The sequence below is a fragment of the Gobio gobio genome (genome assembly GCF_949357685.1).
Source record: "Gobio gobio genome assembly, chromosome: 8".
Classification (NCBI taxonomy): Eukaryota; Metazoa; Chordata; class Actinopteri; order Cypriniformes; family Gobionidae; genus Gobio; species Gobio gobio.
The window spans coordinates 13,118,290-13,136,788 of NC_137114.1; the positions used below are offsets into that span (position 1 = coordinate 13,118,290).

Here is an 18,499-nt window from a genome sequence, read left to right on the forward strand (position 1 = left end):
ACATGAGGGTGAGTAATTAATGACAGAATTTACATTTTTGGGTGAACTAACCCTTTAAGGTCTGATTTTATAATAATGAATCGTTTTGTAAATCTTGTCAAAATTTGTACAAAGTTTCTTCAAGATTTTGAGGGAAATATAACTTTTTTTGTAGATTTTTTTTATTTATTTATTTTTACAAATCATGCATGAAACACCTGAATTAATTAATTCTTGCTTATTTGCTATGAAACTGACATGAGTGTTTTCCTGCAGTAATGGTACACCTGCTCCAGTTTCAATCGATGGTCGTCGCAGCGCTCACAGCAATGGCAGCTTTGTTATTCGTACTGTCAAAGCAGAGGATTCTGGGTACTACAGATGTGTTGCCAGCAATAATTGGGGTTCAGATGAGATCATGCTAAATCTTCAGGTTCAAGGTGTGTTTGTGATCAAATAGTCAAAATATAATAATAGTTTTCTTTGTGTGTGTGTGTGTGTGTGTGTGTGTATTGAGTTATTTACACTGTTTGTGCCATGCAATTTTTGTGGGGGGTTTTACCAAGTCAATGCAAACAAAAAAAATGCTACTAACAGACTTAACTATACACACAAATTTCACACATTATTCAAAACAAACCTGTTTTGGATGCTTTCTTTTGGGCAACGCTTCGAATTTGCATGAAATCTGCATGTGAAAATCTTTGGAAATTCCTGATTTCTTTTGAAATGACTGGTTTTCACCCACAAACATTTGGTGAACAATGGTAAATGTGACTGCACTTTTAGTGGCTGATCTTTTTGTGTTTTCTCTCAAAATATTTCAGTACCTCCGGACCAACCACGCCTCACGGTGACCAAAACCACGACCACCTCCATCACGCTGTTCTGGATCCCTGGAGACAATGGAGGAAGCTCCATCAGAGGTTAGACTGCACTGATATTTGTATTCTATATTTTCATCCACATTAATGTGTGATATTTTGATGACCTTGAAGGTCAACATTGCATAGTACAGTAGGCGCTCTGTATCAATTTACAGTGCACGTAAAAGTGAACCAATAGAGATTGGCATTTGGGGTGTATTTGTCAAAATTAACTCAAGTGCTGAGCATAAAGTGGAGTGGTGCATGTTTCTCTGTTCAGGCTACATTCTGCAGTACTCCGAGGATAACAGTGAAGAGTGGGGCAGTTTCTCCATCAGCCCCAGTGAGCGGTCCTACCGTCTGGAGAATCTGAAGTGCGGTACTTGGTACAAATTTACTCTGACTGCACAAAATGCAGTTGGTCCTGGACGCATCAGTGAAATCATCGAGGCTAAAACCCATGGGAAAGGTACAATCTGTGTGATTTATGTTGTGTTCATAGTTAATTATGGCAAACTTTAGTGGCTAAAATTTTGTGACTGATAAATGAACAGTAACCGAATTCAAAGCAAGCCATGAGATTATTATATTAATATGCTATTCTGAACAAAGCCATGATTTGCTACATCCTGATAAATAGGGAGGGTCATTATCATTCTGGATTTCGTTTAAAAAACTGTATATACACCCCTGAGCAGGAGATGATGGCATCAATACTTTTGGTCTGTTTTCCTGTGTATACTGTATTTGCTCTCAGTTTATTTACTGGAGTGAATTAGCATACAGATGGCGCCAAAGCTAAAAGACATGCGCCATGTCTGAAATCGGCCCCTCTACCCATTTATAGTGCACTATTTGAAGGGACAGCCATTTTTGAAGTTCAGTCCACTCATTTAATGCACTGAAATAACAAGTGTAGGCCTAGCAGCCATATCACCCTGTAGCCCACGACTGGTTTCCCACTGAAGCTAAGCATGGCTGAGCCTGGTCAGTACCCGGATGGGAGACCAACTGGGACAACTAGGTAGCTGCTGGTAGAGGTGTTAGTGAGGCCAGCAGGGGGCGCTCACCCTGTGCTCTGTGTGGGTCCTGACACCCCAGTATAGTGATGGGGACACTATACTGTAACAAGCACCGTCCTCTCTGTGGTCATTCAAAATCCCAGGATGTCCTTCGATAAAGAGTAGGGGTGTAACCCCGGCATCATGGCCAAATTTGCCCATTGGCCCCTGTCCATCATGGCCTCCTAATCATCCCCATACACTGATTGGCTTCATCACTGTCTCCTCTCCACCAATCAGCTGGTGTGTGGTGGGCGTTCTGGCACAATATGGCTGCCTTCGCATCATCCAGGTGGTGCTGCACATTGGCGGTGGTTGAGGAGATTCCCCCCTTCTATGTAAAGCGTTTTGAGTGCCTAGAAAAGCGCTATATAAATGTAACAAATTAATTATAACAACCAATATACACTCAATGGCTTGAGAATATCAATAATGCTCGCACCGAATGACTCTCCGTATTTCACCAGGAAATGACATCCACACAGGTGTAAGTTCCTATTTAATTGATATTAGATTGTTTCACTAAGGTTTATACAAGCTAGTTATCAAATTATTATTAAAGCAACAGGTACAAGCACAATAGCAGAAGCACTTCCGGCGACTGAATGACAACAGACAAGATTCTCTAATTTGACATTTTACTTTTAAGTTCCAAAACAGCGAAACGACGCCCAATCACCATGAGCACAGGCCCACAAGAATGAACAACCATTCTGTTAAGCAAGAACACCACTTACAGCACCCCCATGAGGACATACAACTAAGACTCAACTTAACATCTGAATTCACTAACTCAATTTCATTCATTCCTTCAAGTGGACTGTATAAGTGGACTAATGTAGGGAATAGTAAATAAGCATATCGGGTGATTTTCTCACACACCAATGTTCTACAACTTATTTTGGTTTCAAGTGATTAATCCGATGAAGTCACTTTAGATTAAACTATCTGCTAAATGACTAGGCCATAGATTTAATTATATTTCTAATTCCTAAAAGTTTGACAGTCTAATTTCAGAATAACATAATCTCTTACTTCTCCACATTATCAGAACCACAGTTCGCCAAAGACCATGAGCTTTTCTCAAGTATCAACTCTACCCGTGTGGAGCTCAACCTCATTGGCTGGAACAACGGTGGCTGTCCGATCGACTCTTTCACACTGGAATATCGGCCTGTGGACACTTTGAAATGGACCATGGTAAAGCGAGATTCCCTCACCAAGAGCCACATTCTGTACGACCTACAGGAGGCCACCTGGTACGAGCTCCAGATGAGAGTGGGCAACAGTGCAGGAACAGCAGAGAAGAGGGTGCAGTTCGCCACTCTAAACATGGATGGCAGTGAGTTCTGGATCTTATATTACCACACAGGGTCAAAATCAATGTTATCTCAATGCAGTGTTTGGAAGCAGTTGCTTAAATGGCATAACCAGTAAGACTTCCTTGTTCAGACCTTGTTGTCTAAGCAGCATTTCTGCTGGTGAACAGCATACCAATGCTGGTTTACCAGTAAGACCAGCAGCAAATCAACACTAAATAGCATAAACCAGTAAATAATTAACTAAAATATTAATTGATATCAAAACTGGGTTATGACCAGACCTTTAAAAATCAAAATAGTATTTAAACCACTCAATCTTCTTTCTCCAGGCACAATTGCTCCATTGCCAAAGACTGAGGACCCCAACCAGGATCACAGGCAGGGCAAAGAAGGACTAAAGATGATGGTCACAATCATATGCATTCTGGTGGCAATATCTATGGTCTTCATTGTTCTTCTGGTATTGAGGAGGAGGCGAAGAGAGCAGAGACTCAAGAGATTACGAGGTGTGTGGACACATACCATATCTTGAAAATCATGGATCCTTGAGGATTCTTCAAAAAGTTCTTCTTATTATCAATGTTTTGCCATTCATATCTTCCTAATTTAACTTAATTCAACAGATGCAAAGAGCCTAGCAGAGATGCTAATGAGGTAAATAACTAGTATTGGCTTATAAATCAGTGCACTTTGTCATAAAGTAGTGTGTGTAATTGTTTTCTTGGATGTGTTTCTCCAGTAAAAATGCACGTACACCAGACACGGTGAACAAACAGCAGCAGACTCTGAGGATGCACATCGATATCCCACGTGCTCAGCTCCTCATTGAGGAGAGAGACACTATGGAGACGATCGGTAAGAGACCATTATGTTATGTTAGGGGTTTGCCTTTTCCTAACAAACACCAAACCACCCGAGTATTTAAACATAACTCATCCTGCACCGTTTCTGCTAACATGAATGATATGTACGAGGGCAATTTAGCTCAAAGGGAATCAATAGTTTTATTTATAAGGATTTTTGACAGAATCACTGTTTTTGAACAGGCCATAACTATAAACTCTGCAGTGGACATTAATATCTGAAGTATAGTAAAAGCACTATTAGCACGTAACCATTGTAGTTCCATTCAGGTCCATTGTAAAGATCATCACATTTAAAATTAGTTAATTTAATAAAGCAGTTCTGCAGAAAACAGTGATTTCATCGTCCAGCTCAATTCAGTTCAGTTCTCATCCAATAGTGTCAGTGCAGTCAGATCAATTATATAGTTGAATATTAAGTGTCCCCAACTAAGCAAGCCAGAGGCGACAGTGGCAATGAACCCAAACTCCATCAGTGACAGAATGGAGAAAAAACCTTGGGAGAAACCAGGCTCAGTCGGGGTGCCAGTTCTCCTCTGGCCAACGAACAAACACGGTGTTATTTTGATTCAGGCTGCATCACAAGTCAGAATTCAGATTGGGATCGGTAGCATTCAAATATTTATCCTTTTGCTTGAAGATCAGATTCATCACACCAGTATGGAGCTGAAGCTGGTCATAGGGTCTGTGCAGAGGACTTGTCTGGTTCTTGTGGTCTTTGCTGAGGATCTGTGATGGCTGTCATGTCGATGAGGCCTTCATTGGGGATTGTCTAGTATACACTGTCTCTGCTGACATTCAGGGGTTGTGGTCGTGTCTAGGTGCAGGTCCACCATCTGATCTGGATATGGACCGGATACGGCTGACTACGGTAAACCTTGGGATAAACAGAGAGACTAATATTAGCATAGATGCCATTCCTCTTACAATGTAACAAGTACATTGGGTGTTATAGGAGGTGTTCCCGTTTTCGGTTGACCAACTTTATGCAGCCTAACAATCATTTAATGGATGTGAATTCTAGAAATGTGATCATCTGCTTTGTGTATGGTTAAAAATATGTGTTTTAGTCTAGATTTAAACTGACGGAGTGTGTCTGTTTCCCAAATAAGGCTAGGAAGACTGTTCTAGAGTTTGGGTGCTAAATAGGAAAAGGATCGACCGCCTGTCGTTGATTTTGATATTCTCGGTATTATCAACTGGCCAGAGTTTTGAGACCGCAAAAGACGTGATGGAGTATAATATGTTGAGAGCTCGCTCACGTACTGGGGAGCTGAACCATTTAATACTTTGTAAGTAATTAGCAAGATTTTAAAATGTATATAATGTTCTAATAGGGAGCCAATGAAGGGTTGACAGATCCAGGCTAAAATGGTCATACTTCCTGGTTCTAGTAAGAAGTCAAGCTGCTGCGTTTTGGAACAGCTGGAGTTTATTTATTAAGTGAGCAGGGCAACCAGCCAGCATTACCATAATCTAGCCTTGAGGTCACTGAGGTCAAAATTCAGAATTAAAGGGTTAGTTCTCCCAAAGATGAATTAAAGGGTTAGTTCACCAAAAAATGAAAATTCTGTCATGAATTAACTCACCCTCATGTCGTTCGACACCCGTAAGACCTCCGTTCATCTTCGAAACACAAATGAAGATATTTTTGTTGAAAGCTGATGGCTCAGAAAGGCTTCAGATAGGCCTCCATGGGCATTCAGTACATTTATACTCACAAGACCCATAAAAGGCACTTAAAACGTCGTTACCAAGGCCATCTCACCACAGTGGCTCTACAATAATTTTGCGATGCGACGACAATAGTTTTTGTGCTAAAAAAAAATCAAAATAACACCTTTATCCAACTTGTTCTTGTCTTCCGTGTGTGCCTCCACGACGCATGCGCGAGAATATGACGTAGATCCGGCGTTTGGACACAAGACCCAGAAGGGATTTGTTTACAAGCAGAGGAAGTGTCTAAGCTGTTGAATTCTACATTGATCGTGCTTTAGGTCTCAGCGTAGTTCTCAAAATCGGGATAAAGTGCACATTTCATCGATTCCCGAACGCTGGCGCTACGTCATATTCTCGCGCATGCGTCGTGGAGGCACACACGGAAGACAATAACAAGCTGGATAAAGGTGTTATTTTGATTTTTTTTTTAGCACAAAAACTATTGTCGTCGCATCGTAAAATGATTGTAGAGTCACTGTGGTGAGATGGACTTTGTAACAACGTTTTAAGTGCCTTTTATGGGTCTTGGGAGTATAAATGTACTGAATGCCAATGGAGGCCTATCTGAAGCCTTTCTCAGCCATCAGCTTTCAACAAAAATATCTTCATTTGTGTTCCGAAGATGAACGGAGGTCTTACGGGTGTCGAACGACATGAGGGTGAGTAATTAAGGACAGAATTTTCATTTTTGGGTGAACTAACCCTTTAAATGAATTGCTCAATCTCATGTTGTTCCAAACCTGTAACACTTTTGTTCATCTTCGGAACACAAATGAAGATCTTTTTAGTGAAATCTGAAAGCTTCTCTCCCTCCATTGACAATCTATGCAACTACTACTTTCAAACCCCAGAAAGGTAGAAAAGACATAATTTAAGTAATCCATGTGACAGCTCAGTGGTTCCAGCCTCAATTTTATGAAGTTACAACAGTGTTTTATTTGCGCAAAAAACATAATTTACCACTATATTTTCTAAATGTTAATCTCCACAACGTCTGCTCTCGCATCAACACAGCATGCATGCATCGCATTCATGATGCATTGGAAGGCTGCCAAAGTCTAGAGAGTCGGAGTCTACGACTCTGTGGCAAAACTTAACATAGAAAACAAGACTCACAATGAAAAATAAACTAAGTAAAAAAAAGCAAAGATGTGAGGCAAGATAGATGGCTTGTTTCTTCATAGTAAACTAGCCACAATATTATGGTTGACCATCCCTAAAGGGGTTGTCTTTAGCTCAGGGCGTAACTACATTTTCCTATCGTCACATTAATCAACATGTTGTCTTCTCAGTCACATGGTTCCCAATTTTTCACTCGTGCAGTGTATAATTTAGTCATGATTTATAAAATGGGGATATAATGAGTGATTAATGGAGCCATGTGACTTGAGGAAAAAAGCCAATAACTTCCACCACTTGTGTTTTCTTCAGAAAATCTATATTGCATGATGTCTTCTCTGCTTTCATTTACCTGTTTTCTTCTCTCTTTCAGATGACCGCTCCACAGTGCTATTGACGGATAATGACTTTGGAGAAACGTCTAAACAGAAGTCCTCAACCGTCACCCATACAGTGCATTACCAGTCTCTATCTCAGGCCACTGGACCACTAGTAGACGTGTCTGACGCTAGACCTGGTACAAGTAAGAATTGAACTAGTCGGCTTGGTTCTGTTGATGTCATAAAGTCTCATAAAGCCACAAATTTGTGATGATTTTATGGTCACAGTCAGTTATAAGTAATGGCATCAACAGACTGTCAAAAACTTGTCTTTAGCAGATGTAAAAAGTACACAAGATCAGATTTTGTGAATCGCAATTCATAAAATACCATGCCAAAGATGCAGGGATAGAATTCATAGATTAATTTTCAAATGGTATTTTCAAGTACATATACTGTAATGAATTATTACTGCAGCGAAAGGATAGATACTTATTTTATAGTCTGCTCTACCAAAAGTACAAAAGGACTTATTTTTTAATGTAGTTAAGTACATTCCCAATTCCATATGCTCAATCCTACTGGACAAAATACCTATGTAAGGAGAGAGGGGTTTACTGTATGTCACACACAACTTATATAGATTACTAGTCTGATATTAATATTAGTACTTTATAAAAACGTAAAAATATACAAGATGTAGACATACAAGATGTATGTACACATATGCATCACTGCACTGTTCATACACTCACCTAAAGGATCATTAGGAACACCATACTAATACTGTGTTTGACCCCCTTTCACCTTCAGAACTGCCTTAATTCTACATGGCATTGATTCAACAAGGTGCTGAAAGCATTATTTAGAAATGTTGGCCCATATTGATAGGATAGCATCTTGCAGTTGATGGAGATTTGTGGGATGCACATCCAGGGCACGAAGCTCCCGTTCCACCACATCCCAAAGATGCTCTATTGGGTTGAGATCTGGTGACTGTGGGGGCCATTTTAGTCCAGTGAACTCATTGTCATGTTCAAGAAACCAATTTAAAATGATTCGAGCTTTGTGACATGGTGCATTATCCTGCTGGAAGTAGCCATCAGAGGATGGGGACATGGTGGTCATAAAGGGATGGACATGGTCAGAAACAATGCTCAGGTAGGCCATGGCATTTAAACGATGCCCAATTGACACTAAGGGGCCTAAAGTGTGCCAAGAAAACATCCCCCACACCATTACACCACCACCACCAGCCAGCACAGTGGTAACAAGGCATGATGGATCAATGTTCTGGTTCTGTTTACACCAAATTCTGACTCAACCATCTGAATGTGTCAACAGAAATCGAGACTCATCAGACCAGGCAACATTTTTCAAGTCTTCAACTGTCCAATTTTGGTGAGCTTGTGCAAATTGTAGCCTCTTTTTCCTATTTGTAGTGGAGATGAGTGGTACCCGGTGGGGTCTTCTGCTGTTGTAGCCCATCCGCCTCAAGGTTGTGCGTGTTGTGGCTTCACAAATGCTTTGCTGCATACCTCGGTTGTAACGAGTGGTTATTTCAGTCAAAGTTGCTCTTCTGTCAGCTTGAATCAGTCGGCCCATTCTCCTCTGACCTCTAGCTTCAACAAGGCATTTTCGCCCACAGGACTGCCACATACTGGATGTTTTTCCCTTTTCACACCATTCTTTGTAAACCCTAGAAATGGTTGTGTGTGAAAATCCCAGATATTTTTTAATCTGATTAAGAAAGTATTTGGATTCAATGGTTTACATGGATAAAGTTTCAGAATCAAACATGGTGTAGTCTTGAACTGAAGAGAAACCGTTTCACACCTCAAACTAATATTAGATTAATGCTTTGTCCTCCTCACCTCTTGCCTGTCCGATATCCTGAACAATCATCCTGAGCATTTATTCATTTCACATCAACCCACTGAGTGTGACCTGAAAGAATATTGAGGTTGCCTCTACCAGTCCTATAATTTAAATAACATGTACAGCACAGTTTAATTGAGTTCACAGGAAGTGAATACCTAGAGTGAAGGTTAGAGTAGGTTCCTCTGCTCACTGACGGCTTCAGTGGAGCTGAACTGAAGAGAAGCATTTCTCTGACACTGGTCATTAATGATTCAGGTGGATCATTTCGTCAGCTTTGCCTTAAATTAATTGAAAATTCACCTTCATGTCATTCAAACCCATATGACTTTGTGTGGAATACAAGATGAGTCAAGATGACATAAAAATATTTAAATAAGACAATGCAAGCATTAAAATAAGCTAAAACAACTAAAAGTCAAGATGTTTCTTAGTATTCCTAGGCCCTTGAAGTAAAAAAGGTTGCAATCCACTGCACTATTTTTGTCCGCTTGAGTGTGTTGAATTGACGTCAGTCTGTCAGTGAGACAGATCACTCTGATTGGCTGTTCAACCAATGCACAAGAAAAAAGCAAAAGTGATGAAAGCTAGTAAATGATGAAGTCAAGAGCGCACACAGAGAAGACTCTTTTAATTTTACACCATCTTACCTGAGCCTTCCAATAGGCAAATGTTTTCATAACGACAAGGCTGCCTTGAATGAAGAATGATTCATATTCAAAATGGTAAGCAAGCGCTGTTTTGTTTTTGGTTTGTACCTGCAGTCCCTTTTTGAATGACTACTACTGCTTTTCAATATCAGCTTTTCAGCCCTGACACACAACGCGAGGCAACAACACAGTTAGCTTTTGTCGCCACTTATTCTGTAATATGTAGATACAGTGGAGGGGGATTTGGTAAAGAACCAAATTACAATGGTATTGCCATCTGATACTGCACCATAGTACAACCACAAGGGCAGGGATTTGGTTGGTCACTTTGTACTCACCGGTGTTTTAACAGGTGTATGTCTCTGTTCCCTCAGACCCCACTGCCCGCCGCACAGCTAAAGCAGGTCCTGCCACACGCAGTCGCTACGCCAGCCAGTGGACCCTGAACCGACCACACCCTCCCGTCTCCTCACACACTCTAACCACTGACTGGAGGCTGCCCACACCCCGCGCCACAGGCTCTGTGGACAAAGAGAGCGACAGCTACAGTGTCAGTCCCTCTCAGGACACAGGTAACAGATATCAGCTTCTGTACTTTTAGATCTCAAAACTTCCTCCCCAGTCCAAAAACAGTGTCAAAAACAGCCAATCATGTAATTTCCATGGAATTATAGCAAAAAACGGGCAGCAAAAATTTCAAACAGTCAGAAAGAAAAACTTTTCTTGGTGCACAAAACCTTGACAGACATTATCAGTGGAATATATTACCAGAGCTGGATATGACCCCTTTAGCTATTCCGTTTCAGTAGACATTGCATCAACATCCCATGTAACCCGTGTGGTTACACGGGATAAAAAGCTTTGTGATATATAATGACGTGTGTGTTCTTTCTCACAGACCGAGCTCGCAGCAGTATGGTGTCTACAGAAAGCGCCTCGTCCACATACGAGGAGTTAGCCCGTGCCTACGAACACGCTAAGATGGAGGAACAGCTGCGGCACGCTAAGTTCACGATCACAGAATGCTTCATCTCAGACACATCCTCCGAACAGATGACGGCCGGCACCAATGACTACACAGACAGCCTGACGTCCAGCACGCCGTCAGAGTCAGGCATCTGCAGATTCACCGCCTCCCCGCCCAAACCACAAGACGCCAGCCGGGTCATGAATATGGCCGTGCCCAAAGCACACAGACCCGGTAAGGCTACAAACATGTTGAAGCGTCAACTGCCTAAGCTCTGGTTGTGCTTTCAGAAAACCAATTTGCTTTATTCCCGCTTGATTTTAAACTCTTTCCACACCATCAAAATGGAACTTGCTAGTGTGTAGGAACTCTCTAGTGTGTAGGCCTCTTAAGAACAGCAACACCAGTGTCTGTATTTAATACACACATTCAGTACAACAATCCTGTTTATTAAATCACAGGAAAATAACTTTTTGACCACTACATTATTTATAAATGATATTAATTCCAATGGGAACGCAAGTCATTTTCACTATTTTTATGGTGGAGTTTAATTATCATCAAATCTCTACTTTTATTAAATATCCCATATGAGCAAAACACTATGAAGTCTTTTACTAAAAACAGGATATTCAACATGAGAAAAAGTAGGGCTGGACTCAAATTTATCCATCTGGATTTGATTGGATTGTGAAAAGTGAGTGTTACTTACAATTAATGGAGCCAGGTAGTTGAAGAAGAGGGTTACTGACATGTCAATGACACATTAAAATGATCAAAATTGTCAGTAAAGACATTTATAATGCTGCAAAAGATAATGCTATAATGCTACATGCCTTTTTTCCCATAACATATCAGCTCAGAGAGGCATTTATTTTAAATAAAAATTGAGAAAATATTTGAAAAGTGGAAATAAAGTGCCTAAGAGGTATTTAATGGTGGGAATAAAGTGTTTAGTGGTAGGGTTAAGGGACAGCATCCATTTATGTCTTTAATAAATATAATCATTTACACTGAATATAATAATATTGTATACTATTTTATAATATACTATAATACACTGAGGTGCAAATAAGATCTGGATAATATTTGCATACATAGCATCAAACAACTATGTACACTTAGTGCAAAGAAAATACTATATTCACTTATAACATATATCGATAAATAGTATCACTTTAGTGCAAATAGCCGCTTCCTTAAAAAAAATTAAACTAGTGGTATATGTGATCGAGTCTGTTTTCTTATGTGTTTTTCCACATGTTCCTCAGTTTACCTCTTCACCAGCCAGCTGTCACTCTTGCAGTGCTATCAATTCCTGTGTTGATGGGTACAGGCTTGAAGGCTCTTGTCCAAACACACTGCCATGTTCTTTTCACATCAATGGGCTTAACCTGGCCTGCGTCTGGGCCACCCAGGGCTAATTTCAGGCCCCAGACGGTTATTGGGTTACTGGTTAGAGTTTAGTGTTACTGTCTCATTGTGAATGTATCTGCGCGATTCCCCCAGACAGGAAGCCTTTGGTCAGTGAAAGCACCTGGCACTGTTCCTTAAGGGCAAATAGGGGCAATCTGCATCCTGTGCTGTGGCGGTATCGTCTGTCTTTACAAAACAGCAGTTTACTATCACAATGGAGCTGCTGAATGTGATCGAAACTTCAATCACTGGCCTTATTGGAGCAAGTTTTAAAGGAAATTTTCGTCATTTGTGAGACAATGCTTCCCCGCCATTTCCGTGTTCACTGTTACGGTAGGGGGCGCTATTATGAATCTTCTGAAAGAGTACTGAATCTCCTGATCAAAGTACAGGAGAAAAAAAAGCAAAACAAACCATATCATATGTAAGCAGACACGTACGTAAAATAACGCAGTCATTAATATTCAACAGCACATGCCTAATGCCAAAACTGCCTAATGTTACTGAATGAAATGTCGACCCAGAACGAGCTATAGGACTGTGAAAACTTTGGGGGTGTTGATGGACTCGACCTAGTCCATCTGTGTTTGATCATCATTCTGAATCTGATCTGGATGTAGTCTTTGACAAAAACGTTATTTTCTTAGCTGTTTGCTCAAAATGTTGCTTTTTTATGAAACCTACCCACATTCAACGTTCAAACTTTTTTTTTTTAAATGATTAAAAATGCTGGCCGTGGCTGGCAACTTTTTTCAGAAGCACTGGCAGTGAAAGAGTTTATCACCCTGATACTTGGAGTAACATGAGAACAAACAAATCCACTGAGAGAGCAAGTGGCGACCATTATTCTTCATTCTCAAGCAATTTGTGTGTGTGTGTGTGTGTGTGTGTTTGTGAGACATGTCTGATCTGTAGAGGATTCGCAGTTGGATTTAAAAATTCTACTAGTTGTTTAGACAACTAGATGAGGAGGAGATCCATAAAGTGCTGTCCTATCCTATCCTGTTCTATCCTATCCTACTCCTAAACCTATTTTTTCCAATCCAAAGACTCTCCTGTCATGTCCTGTACTTTCCTGTTGTAGGGTGTCAACACACCTTGAACCCAGAATTTTATTTTGAATTTTAAAACATTCTTTTAAAAACTAGTTCCTCCTGTCCTTTCCTTATCAAATCTTATCCTACTCAAATCCCATCTTATCCTAATCAAATCAAAACGTATCCTACCCTATCCTATCCTTATCAAATCGTATCCTAGTCAAATCCTATCCTATCCTAATCAAATATTATCCTATCATATCCTATCCTAATTAAATCATATCCTACCCTACCCTACCCTATCCTATCCTACCCTATCCTATCCTATCCTATCCTATCCTATCCTATCCTATCCTATCCTATCCTATCCTATTCTATCCTATCCTAATCATATCCTACCCTACCCTACCCTACCCTATCCGATCCTATCCTATCCTATCCTAATCAAATCATATCCTACCCTACCCTACCCTACCCTATCCTACCCTACCCTATCCTATCCTATCCTATCCTATCGTATCGTATCCTATCCTATCCTATCGTATCCTATCCTATCCTATCGTATCGTATCCTATCCTAATCAAATTGTATCCTATCCTATCCTATCCTATCCTAATCAAATTGTATCCTATCCTATCCTACCCTATCCTAAACCAATTGGATCCTACCCTACCCTACCCTACCCTATCATAATCAAATTGTATCCTATCCTATCCAATCCTAATCAAATCTTATCTTATCCTATCCTAATCAAATCAAATCACATCCTACCCTACCCTAATCATAGCCTACCCTATCCTACCCTACCCTACCCTATCCTAATCAAATCATATCATACCCTACCTTACCCTACCATACCATACCCTACCCTATCCTGATCATATCCTACCCTACCCTACCCTATCCTAATCAAATCCTATCCTATCCTATCCTTTCCTATCCTAATCATATCATATCATATCATATCATATCAATCATATCATATCATATCATATCATATCATATCATATCATATCATATCATATCATATCCTACCCTATCCAAATCAAATCGTATCCTATCCTATCCTATCCTATCCTAATCATACCCTACCCTACCCTACCCTAATCAAATCAAATCATAACCATATCCAATCCTATCCAATCCTATCCTATCCTATCAATCACATCACATCACATCACATCACATCACATCACATCACATCACATCACATCACATCACATCACATCACATCACATCACATCACATCACATCACATCACATCACATCACATCACATCACATCACACCCTATCCAAATGAAATTATACCCTATCCTATCCTAATCAAATCGTTTCCTATCCTATCCCATCCTATCCTATCCTATCCTATCCTATCCTATCCTATCCTAATCAAATCGTTTCCTATCCTATCCTATCCTATCCTATCCTATCCTAATCAAATCGTATCCTTTCCTATCCTATCCTATCCTATCCTATCCTAATCAAATCGTATCCTATCCTATCCTATCCTATCCTATCCTAATCAAATCGTATCCAATCCTATCCTATCCTATCCTATCCTATCCTATCAATCACATCACATCACATCACACCCTATCCAAATGAAATTATACCCTATCCTATCCTAATCAAACCGTATCCTATCCTATCCTAATCAAATCGTATCCTATCCTATCCTATCAATCACATCACATCACATCACATCACATCACATCACACCCTATCCAAATGAAATTATACCCTATCCTATCCTAATCAAACCGTATCCTATCCTATCCTAATCAAATCGTATCCTATCCTATCCTATCCTATCCTATCCTAATCAAATCGTATCCAATCCTATCCTATCCTATCCTATCAATCACATCACATCACATCACATCACACCCTATCCAAATGAAATTATACCCTATCCTATCCTAATAAAACCGTATCCCATCCTATCCTAATCAAATCGTATCCTATCCTATCCTATCCTATCCTATCCTATCCTATCCTATCCTAATCAAATCGTTTCCTATCCTATCCTAATCAAATCGTTTCCTATCCTATCCTATCCTATCCTATCCTATCCTATCCTATCCTATCCTAATCAAATCGTTTCCTATCCTATCCTATCCTAATCAAATCGTATCCTATCCTATCCTATCCTATCCTATCCTAATCAAATCGTTTCCTATCCTATCCTATCCTATCCTAATCAAATCGTATTCTATCCTATCCTATCCTATCCTATCCTATCCTATCCTATCCTAATCAAATCGTATCCAATCCTATCCTATCCTATCCTATCCTATCCTATCCTATCCTATCCTATCCTATCCTATCCTATCCTATCCTATCCTATCCTATCCTATCCTATCCTATCCTATCCTAATCAAATCGTTTCCTATCCTATCCTATCCTATCCTAATCAAATCGTTCCCTATCCTATCCTATCCTATCCTATCCTATCCAATCCTAATCAAATCGTTCCCTATCCTATCCTAATCCAATCGTATCATATCCTATCCTAATCAAATCTGATCCTACCCTAAAACAAACCTATCTTAACTTATCCTACTCTATTCTGTTCTGTCCTATCCTTTCCCACCCTAAACATAACCTATGTATCATAACGTACTGTATGTTGTCCTGCCCTGCCCTGCCCTGCCCTGTTGATATAGCTTGAACCTGGCAGATTGTTTTGAACCCAGAACATTCCTTTAAAGACTATATTCTCCATCCATTTTTTTCTTATTTATCACATTTAACACAAAGCAAATCTGATCTTTGAGCAGTGCTCACACTTACATGACCCTGTCTGTCTCGTAGGAGGTGAGCTGGTCCATCTTCCCCCTTACCTACGCATGGACTTCCTTTTGAACCGGGGAGCGGCCCCTTCAGGTCGGGAGGCCACAGGACAGACTTGTATGGACCCACAGAAGAGCCGTTTGGCGAAGCGGCCAGCGTTGCTGGCCCCCACCCCCTCGGAGACCCCCTCGTCAGCCCTCTCTTCCTCCGGCCCCCCCAGCAGAGAGGCAGTACAGCAGTGGCAGCCGGGAACTGCCTCGACACTGCCACAGCGCGAGCCGGGCGACCTGGCCCAGGCTGCCAAACTCAGCAGCTCCCAGGAATCGCTGCTAGACTCCAGAGGACACCTGAAACAAAGCAACAACCCCTACGCAAAGTCCTACACACTTGTATAACACAGGACTACAGCTACGGACCACGTTGCACTGTCACGCACACACACAAACGTGAGAGGACCTGCTGCAAAGACGAGCGCTTTTCTGATTCAGAGATGAGTCCTGTACATACATTCTGAATTCCTAAAGAAGTGGATAGTTTTCTTTGCATCTGACTTTCTTTCTCTCTATCTCACTCTCTCTGCTGTTTTTTTACACTTTCTTTCTTTTTCTCACCTTCTTCTCTTGCCCTCTTTTCTGACTAAGTTGGATTTTTTACGTAATCATTCGTTTATTTTAAATACCACCGTTATGAAGATTGCCAAAATTATTTATTTAAATTGACAGAGGAACTACTTTTGAATTTATATCAAGGATAATTCTATAGTCATTATTATTATTATATAAAAATAGAGAAAAATTATCAAAAAATGGTTTAAAAAGTCGGGGTGTGGTCAGCTCTGCAGAAAGACGTTGCTTTCTTTATCCATGACTCTACTGTTTTGATGTGGTCGGCAATTTCGTAGCTGTTTATCGCGGCAGTGTATCTGACGATCGCAGAAGACATGGAGGAAGGACAACGAGTCCATCTTGGAGGACACACGTCCACAGTTTCCAGTCGTCTCAGAATGTTGTGCTTTCTAAGGACTGCATGGGGACCTGAAAATAAAAAATTCATTCCAAGAGATTTTTTTTTGTCACACTAAGGGATTATATAATTGTTGTAATATATGTTATGACATTATATGTTATAATATATGTTATAATATACATATAAATATATATATATATAAATATAAATATATACATACACATGAAAAAATCACTTTTATTTGTGGATAATACAGGGAGAGAAAAAAAAGATTTGGTAAATAAAGTCCTTAGTCATGTTTGCACACATCTGGTTTGATTAGAAAATTGAAACTGTTGGGTTCTCTTGTCTTTTTTTCCTCTTTTGGAGCTTTTTGTGACTACGGTAGTTTCATCTGACGAGCTGCAGAGCATGTGTGACACGAAGAGAGAACCGTGGAAGAAACGTAAACGTCTATATGCAGTTTTCTCCAGCAGCTCCTTGAATGAATGGTATCTGATTCACCTGTTTGTAGATGGTGTGGCCTGTTTTGTGTAAGACACGCAACAAAGAGAAGATATTTTAATTGAGCAATATGACACTGGATTTACTAATAATTTCGTAATTCTTGGACATCTTGAAGTACTAACAGATATGAATGTATTCAGTAATGCATAATGAAAAATAAACCCGAAGATGATTGACAATAAAGAGACAAACTAATGACACAGTCTCTAAACTATAATTGAAAAATGTGTCTAATGGTGAGAATAGTATACAGACAGAATGATGAAAACATTATATCTAATGCTATACTTCATGATTCGTTTTTGCCATTCATGTCTTCAGTTGTCAAACCTGCCTTTCGAATGTCAGTCTAGACGTCAGTTAAAATACGCTTGCCTTAAACTCAAAGACCAAAATTGTAAATCATATGACACTTGTCTTGACGACAATGTAAAAATGACTGTAATGAGAATCAAAATTATATATATATATAATTTTAAAATAGTGTCAAGATTCAGAAAAATCTAGAGGGTTCACCCCACAGGAAGTCAAAAGTATAATTTGTGGACTTTTACAGACTCAGACACCCATCCATGATCATAACCAACAGATGGCACTGCGTTGTCTTTTGAAATGTTTATGAAAGAAGCTCTGACTACTGCCTGTAGGAGGAGCTCTTTCTGTGTGGATTTCTCTACAGTCATCTGAAAACCAGCACATGCAGTCAACCAGCATATGCATTCACTCACATTAAAGCAAAGCAGATTTTGTTACCTTATATTATTATATCTGATATTAGGGTTTTTTTAAGGATCACCTTCCAATATACACTCACCTAAAGGATTATTAGGAACGCCATACTAATACTGTGTTTGACCCCCTTTCGCCTTAATTCTACGTGGCATTGATTCAACAAGGTGCTTTAGAAATGTTGGCCCATATTGATAGGAGAGCATCTTGCAGTTGATGGAGATTTGTGGGATGCACATCCAGGGCACGAAGCTCCCGTTCCACCACATCCCAAAGATGCTCTATTGGGTTGAGATCTGGTGACTG

General features: G+C 40.0%; 1 protein-coding gene across 1 annotated transcript in view; it reads left to right on the forward strand.

Annotated features, from left to right (window-relative positions):
- dscamb (Down syndrome cell adhesion molecule b) overlaps window positions 1–17,047 on the forward strand; it is a 230,029-nt gene extending 212,982 nt beyond the window's left edge. Inside the window, exons 23-33 of the mRNA XM_079824407.1 lie at window positions 256–419; window positions 807–905; window positions 1,126–1,314; window positions 2,958–3,248; window positions 3,558–3,734; window positions 3,852–3,882; window positions 3,968–4,083; window positions 7,303–7,452; window positions 10,152–10,349; window positions 10,676–10,978; window positions 16,013–17,047. Of these exons, the coding sequence (XP_079680533.1) occupies window positions 256–419; window positions 807–905; window positions 1,126–1,314; window positions 2,958–3,248; window positions 3,558–3,734; window positions 3,852–3,882; window positions 3,968–4,083; window positions 7,303–7,452; window positions 10,152–10,349; window positions 10,676–10,978; window positions 16,013–16,386 (2,092 nt within the window). The 3' untranslated portion in view covers window positions 16,387–17,047. The remainder of the gene's footprint in view (window positions 1–255; window positions 420–806; window positions 906–1,125; window positions 1,315–2,957; window positions 3,249–3,557; window positions 3,735–3,851; window positions 3,883–3,967; window positions 4,084–7,302; window positions 7,453–10,151; window positions 10,350–10,675; window positions 10,979–16,012) is intronic.
- Window positions 17,048–18,499: the final 1,452 nt, after the last annotated feature.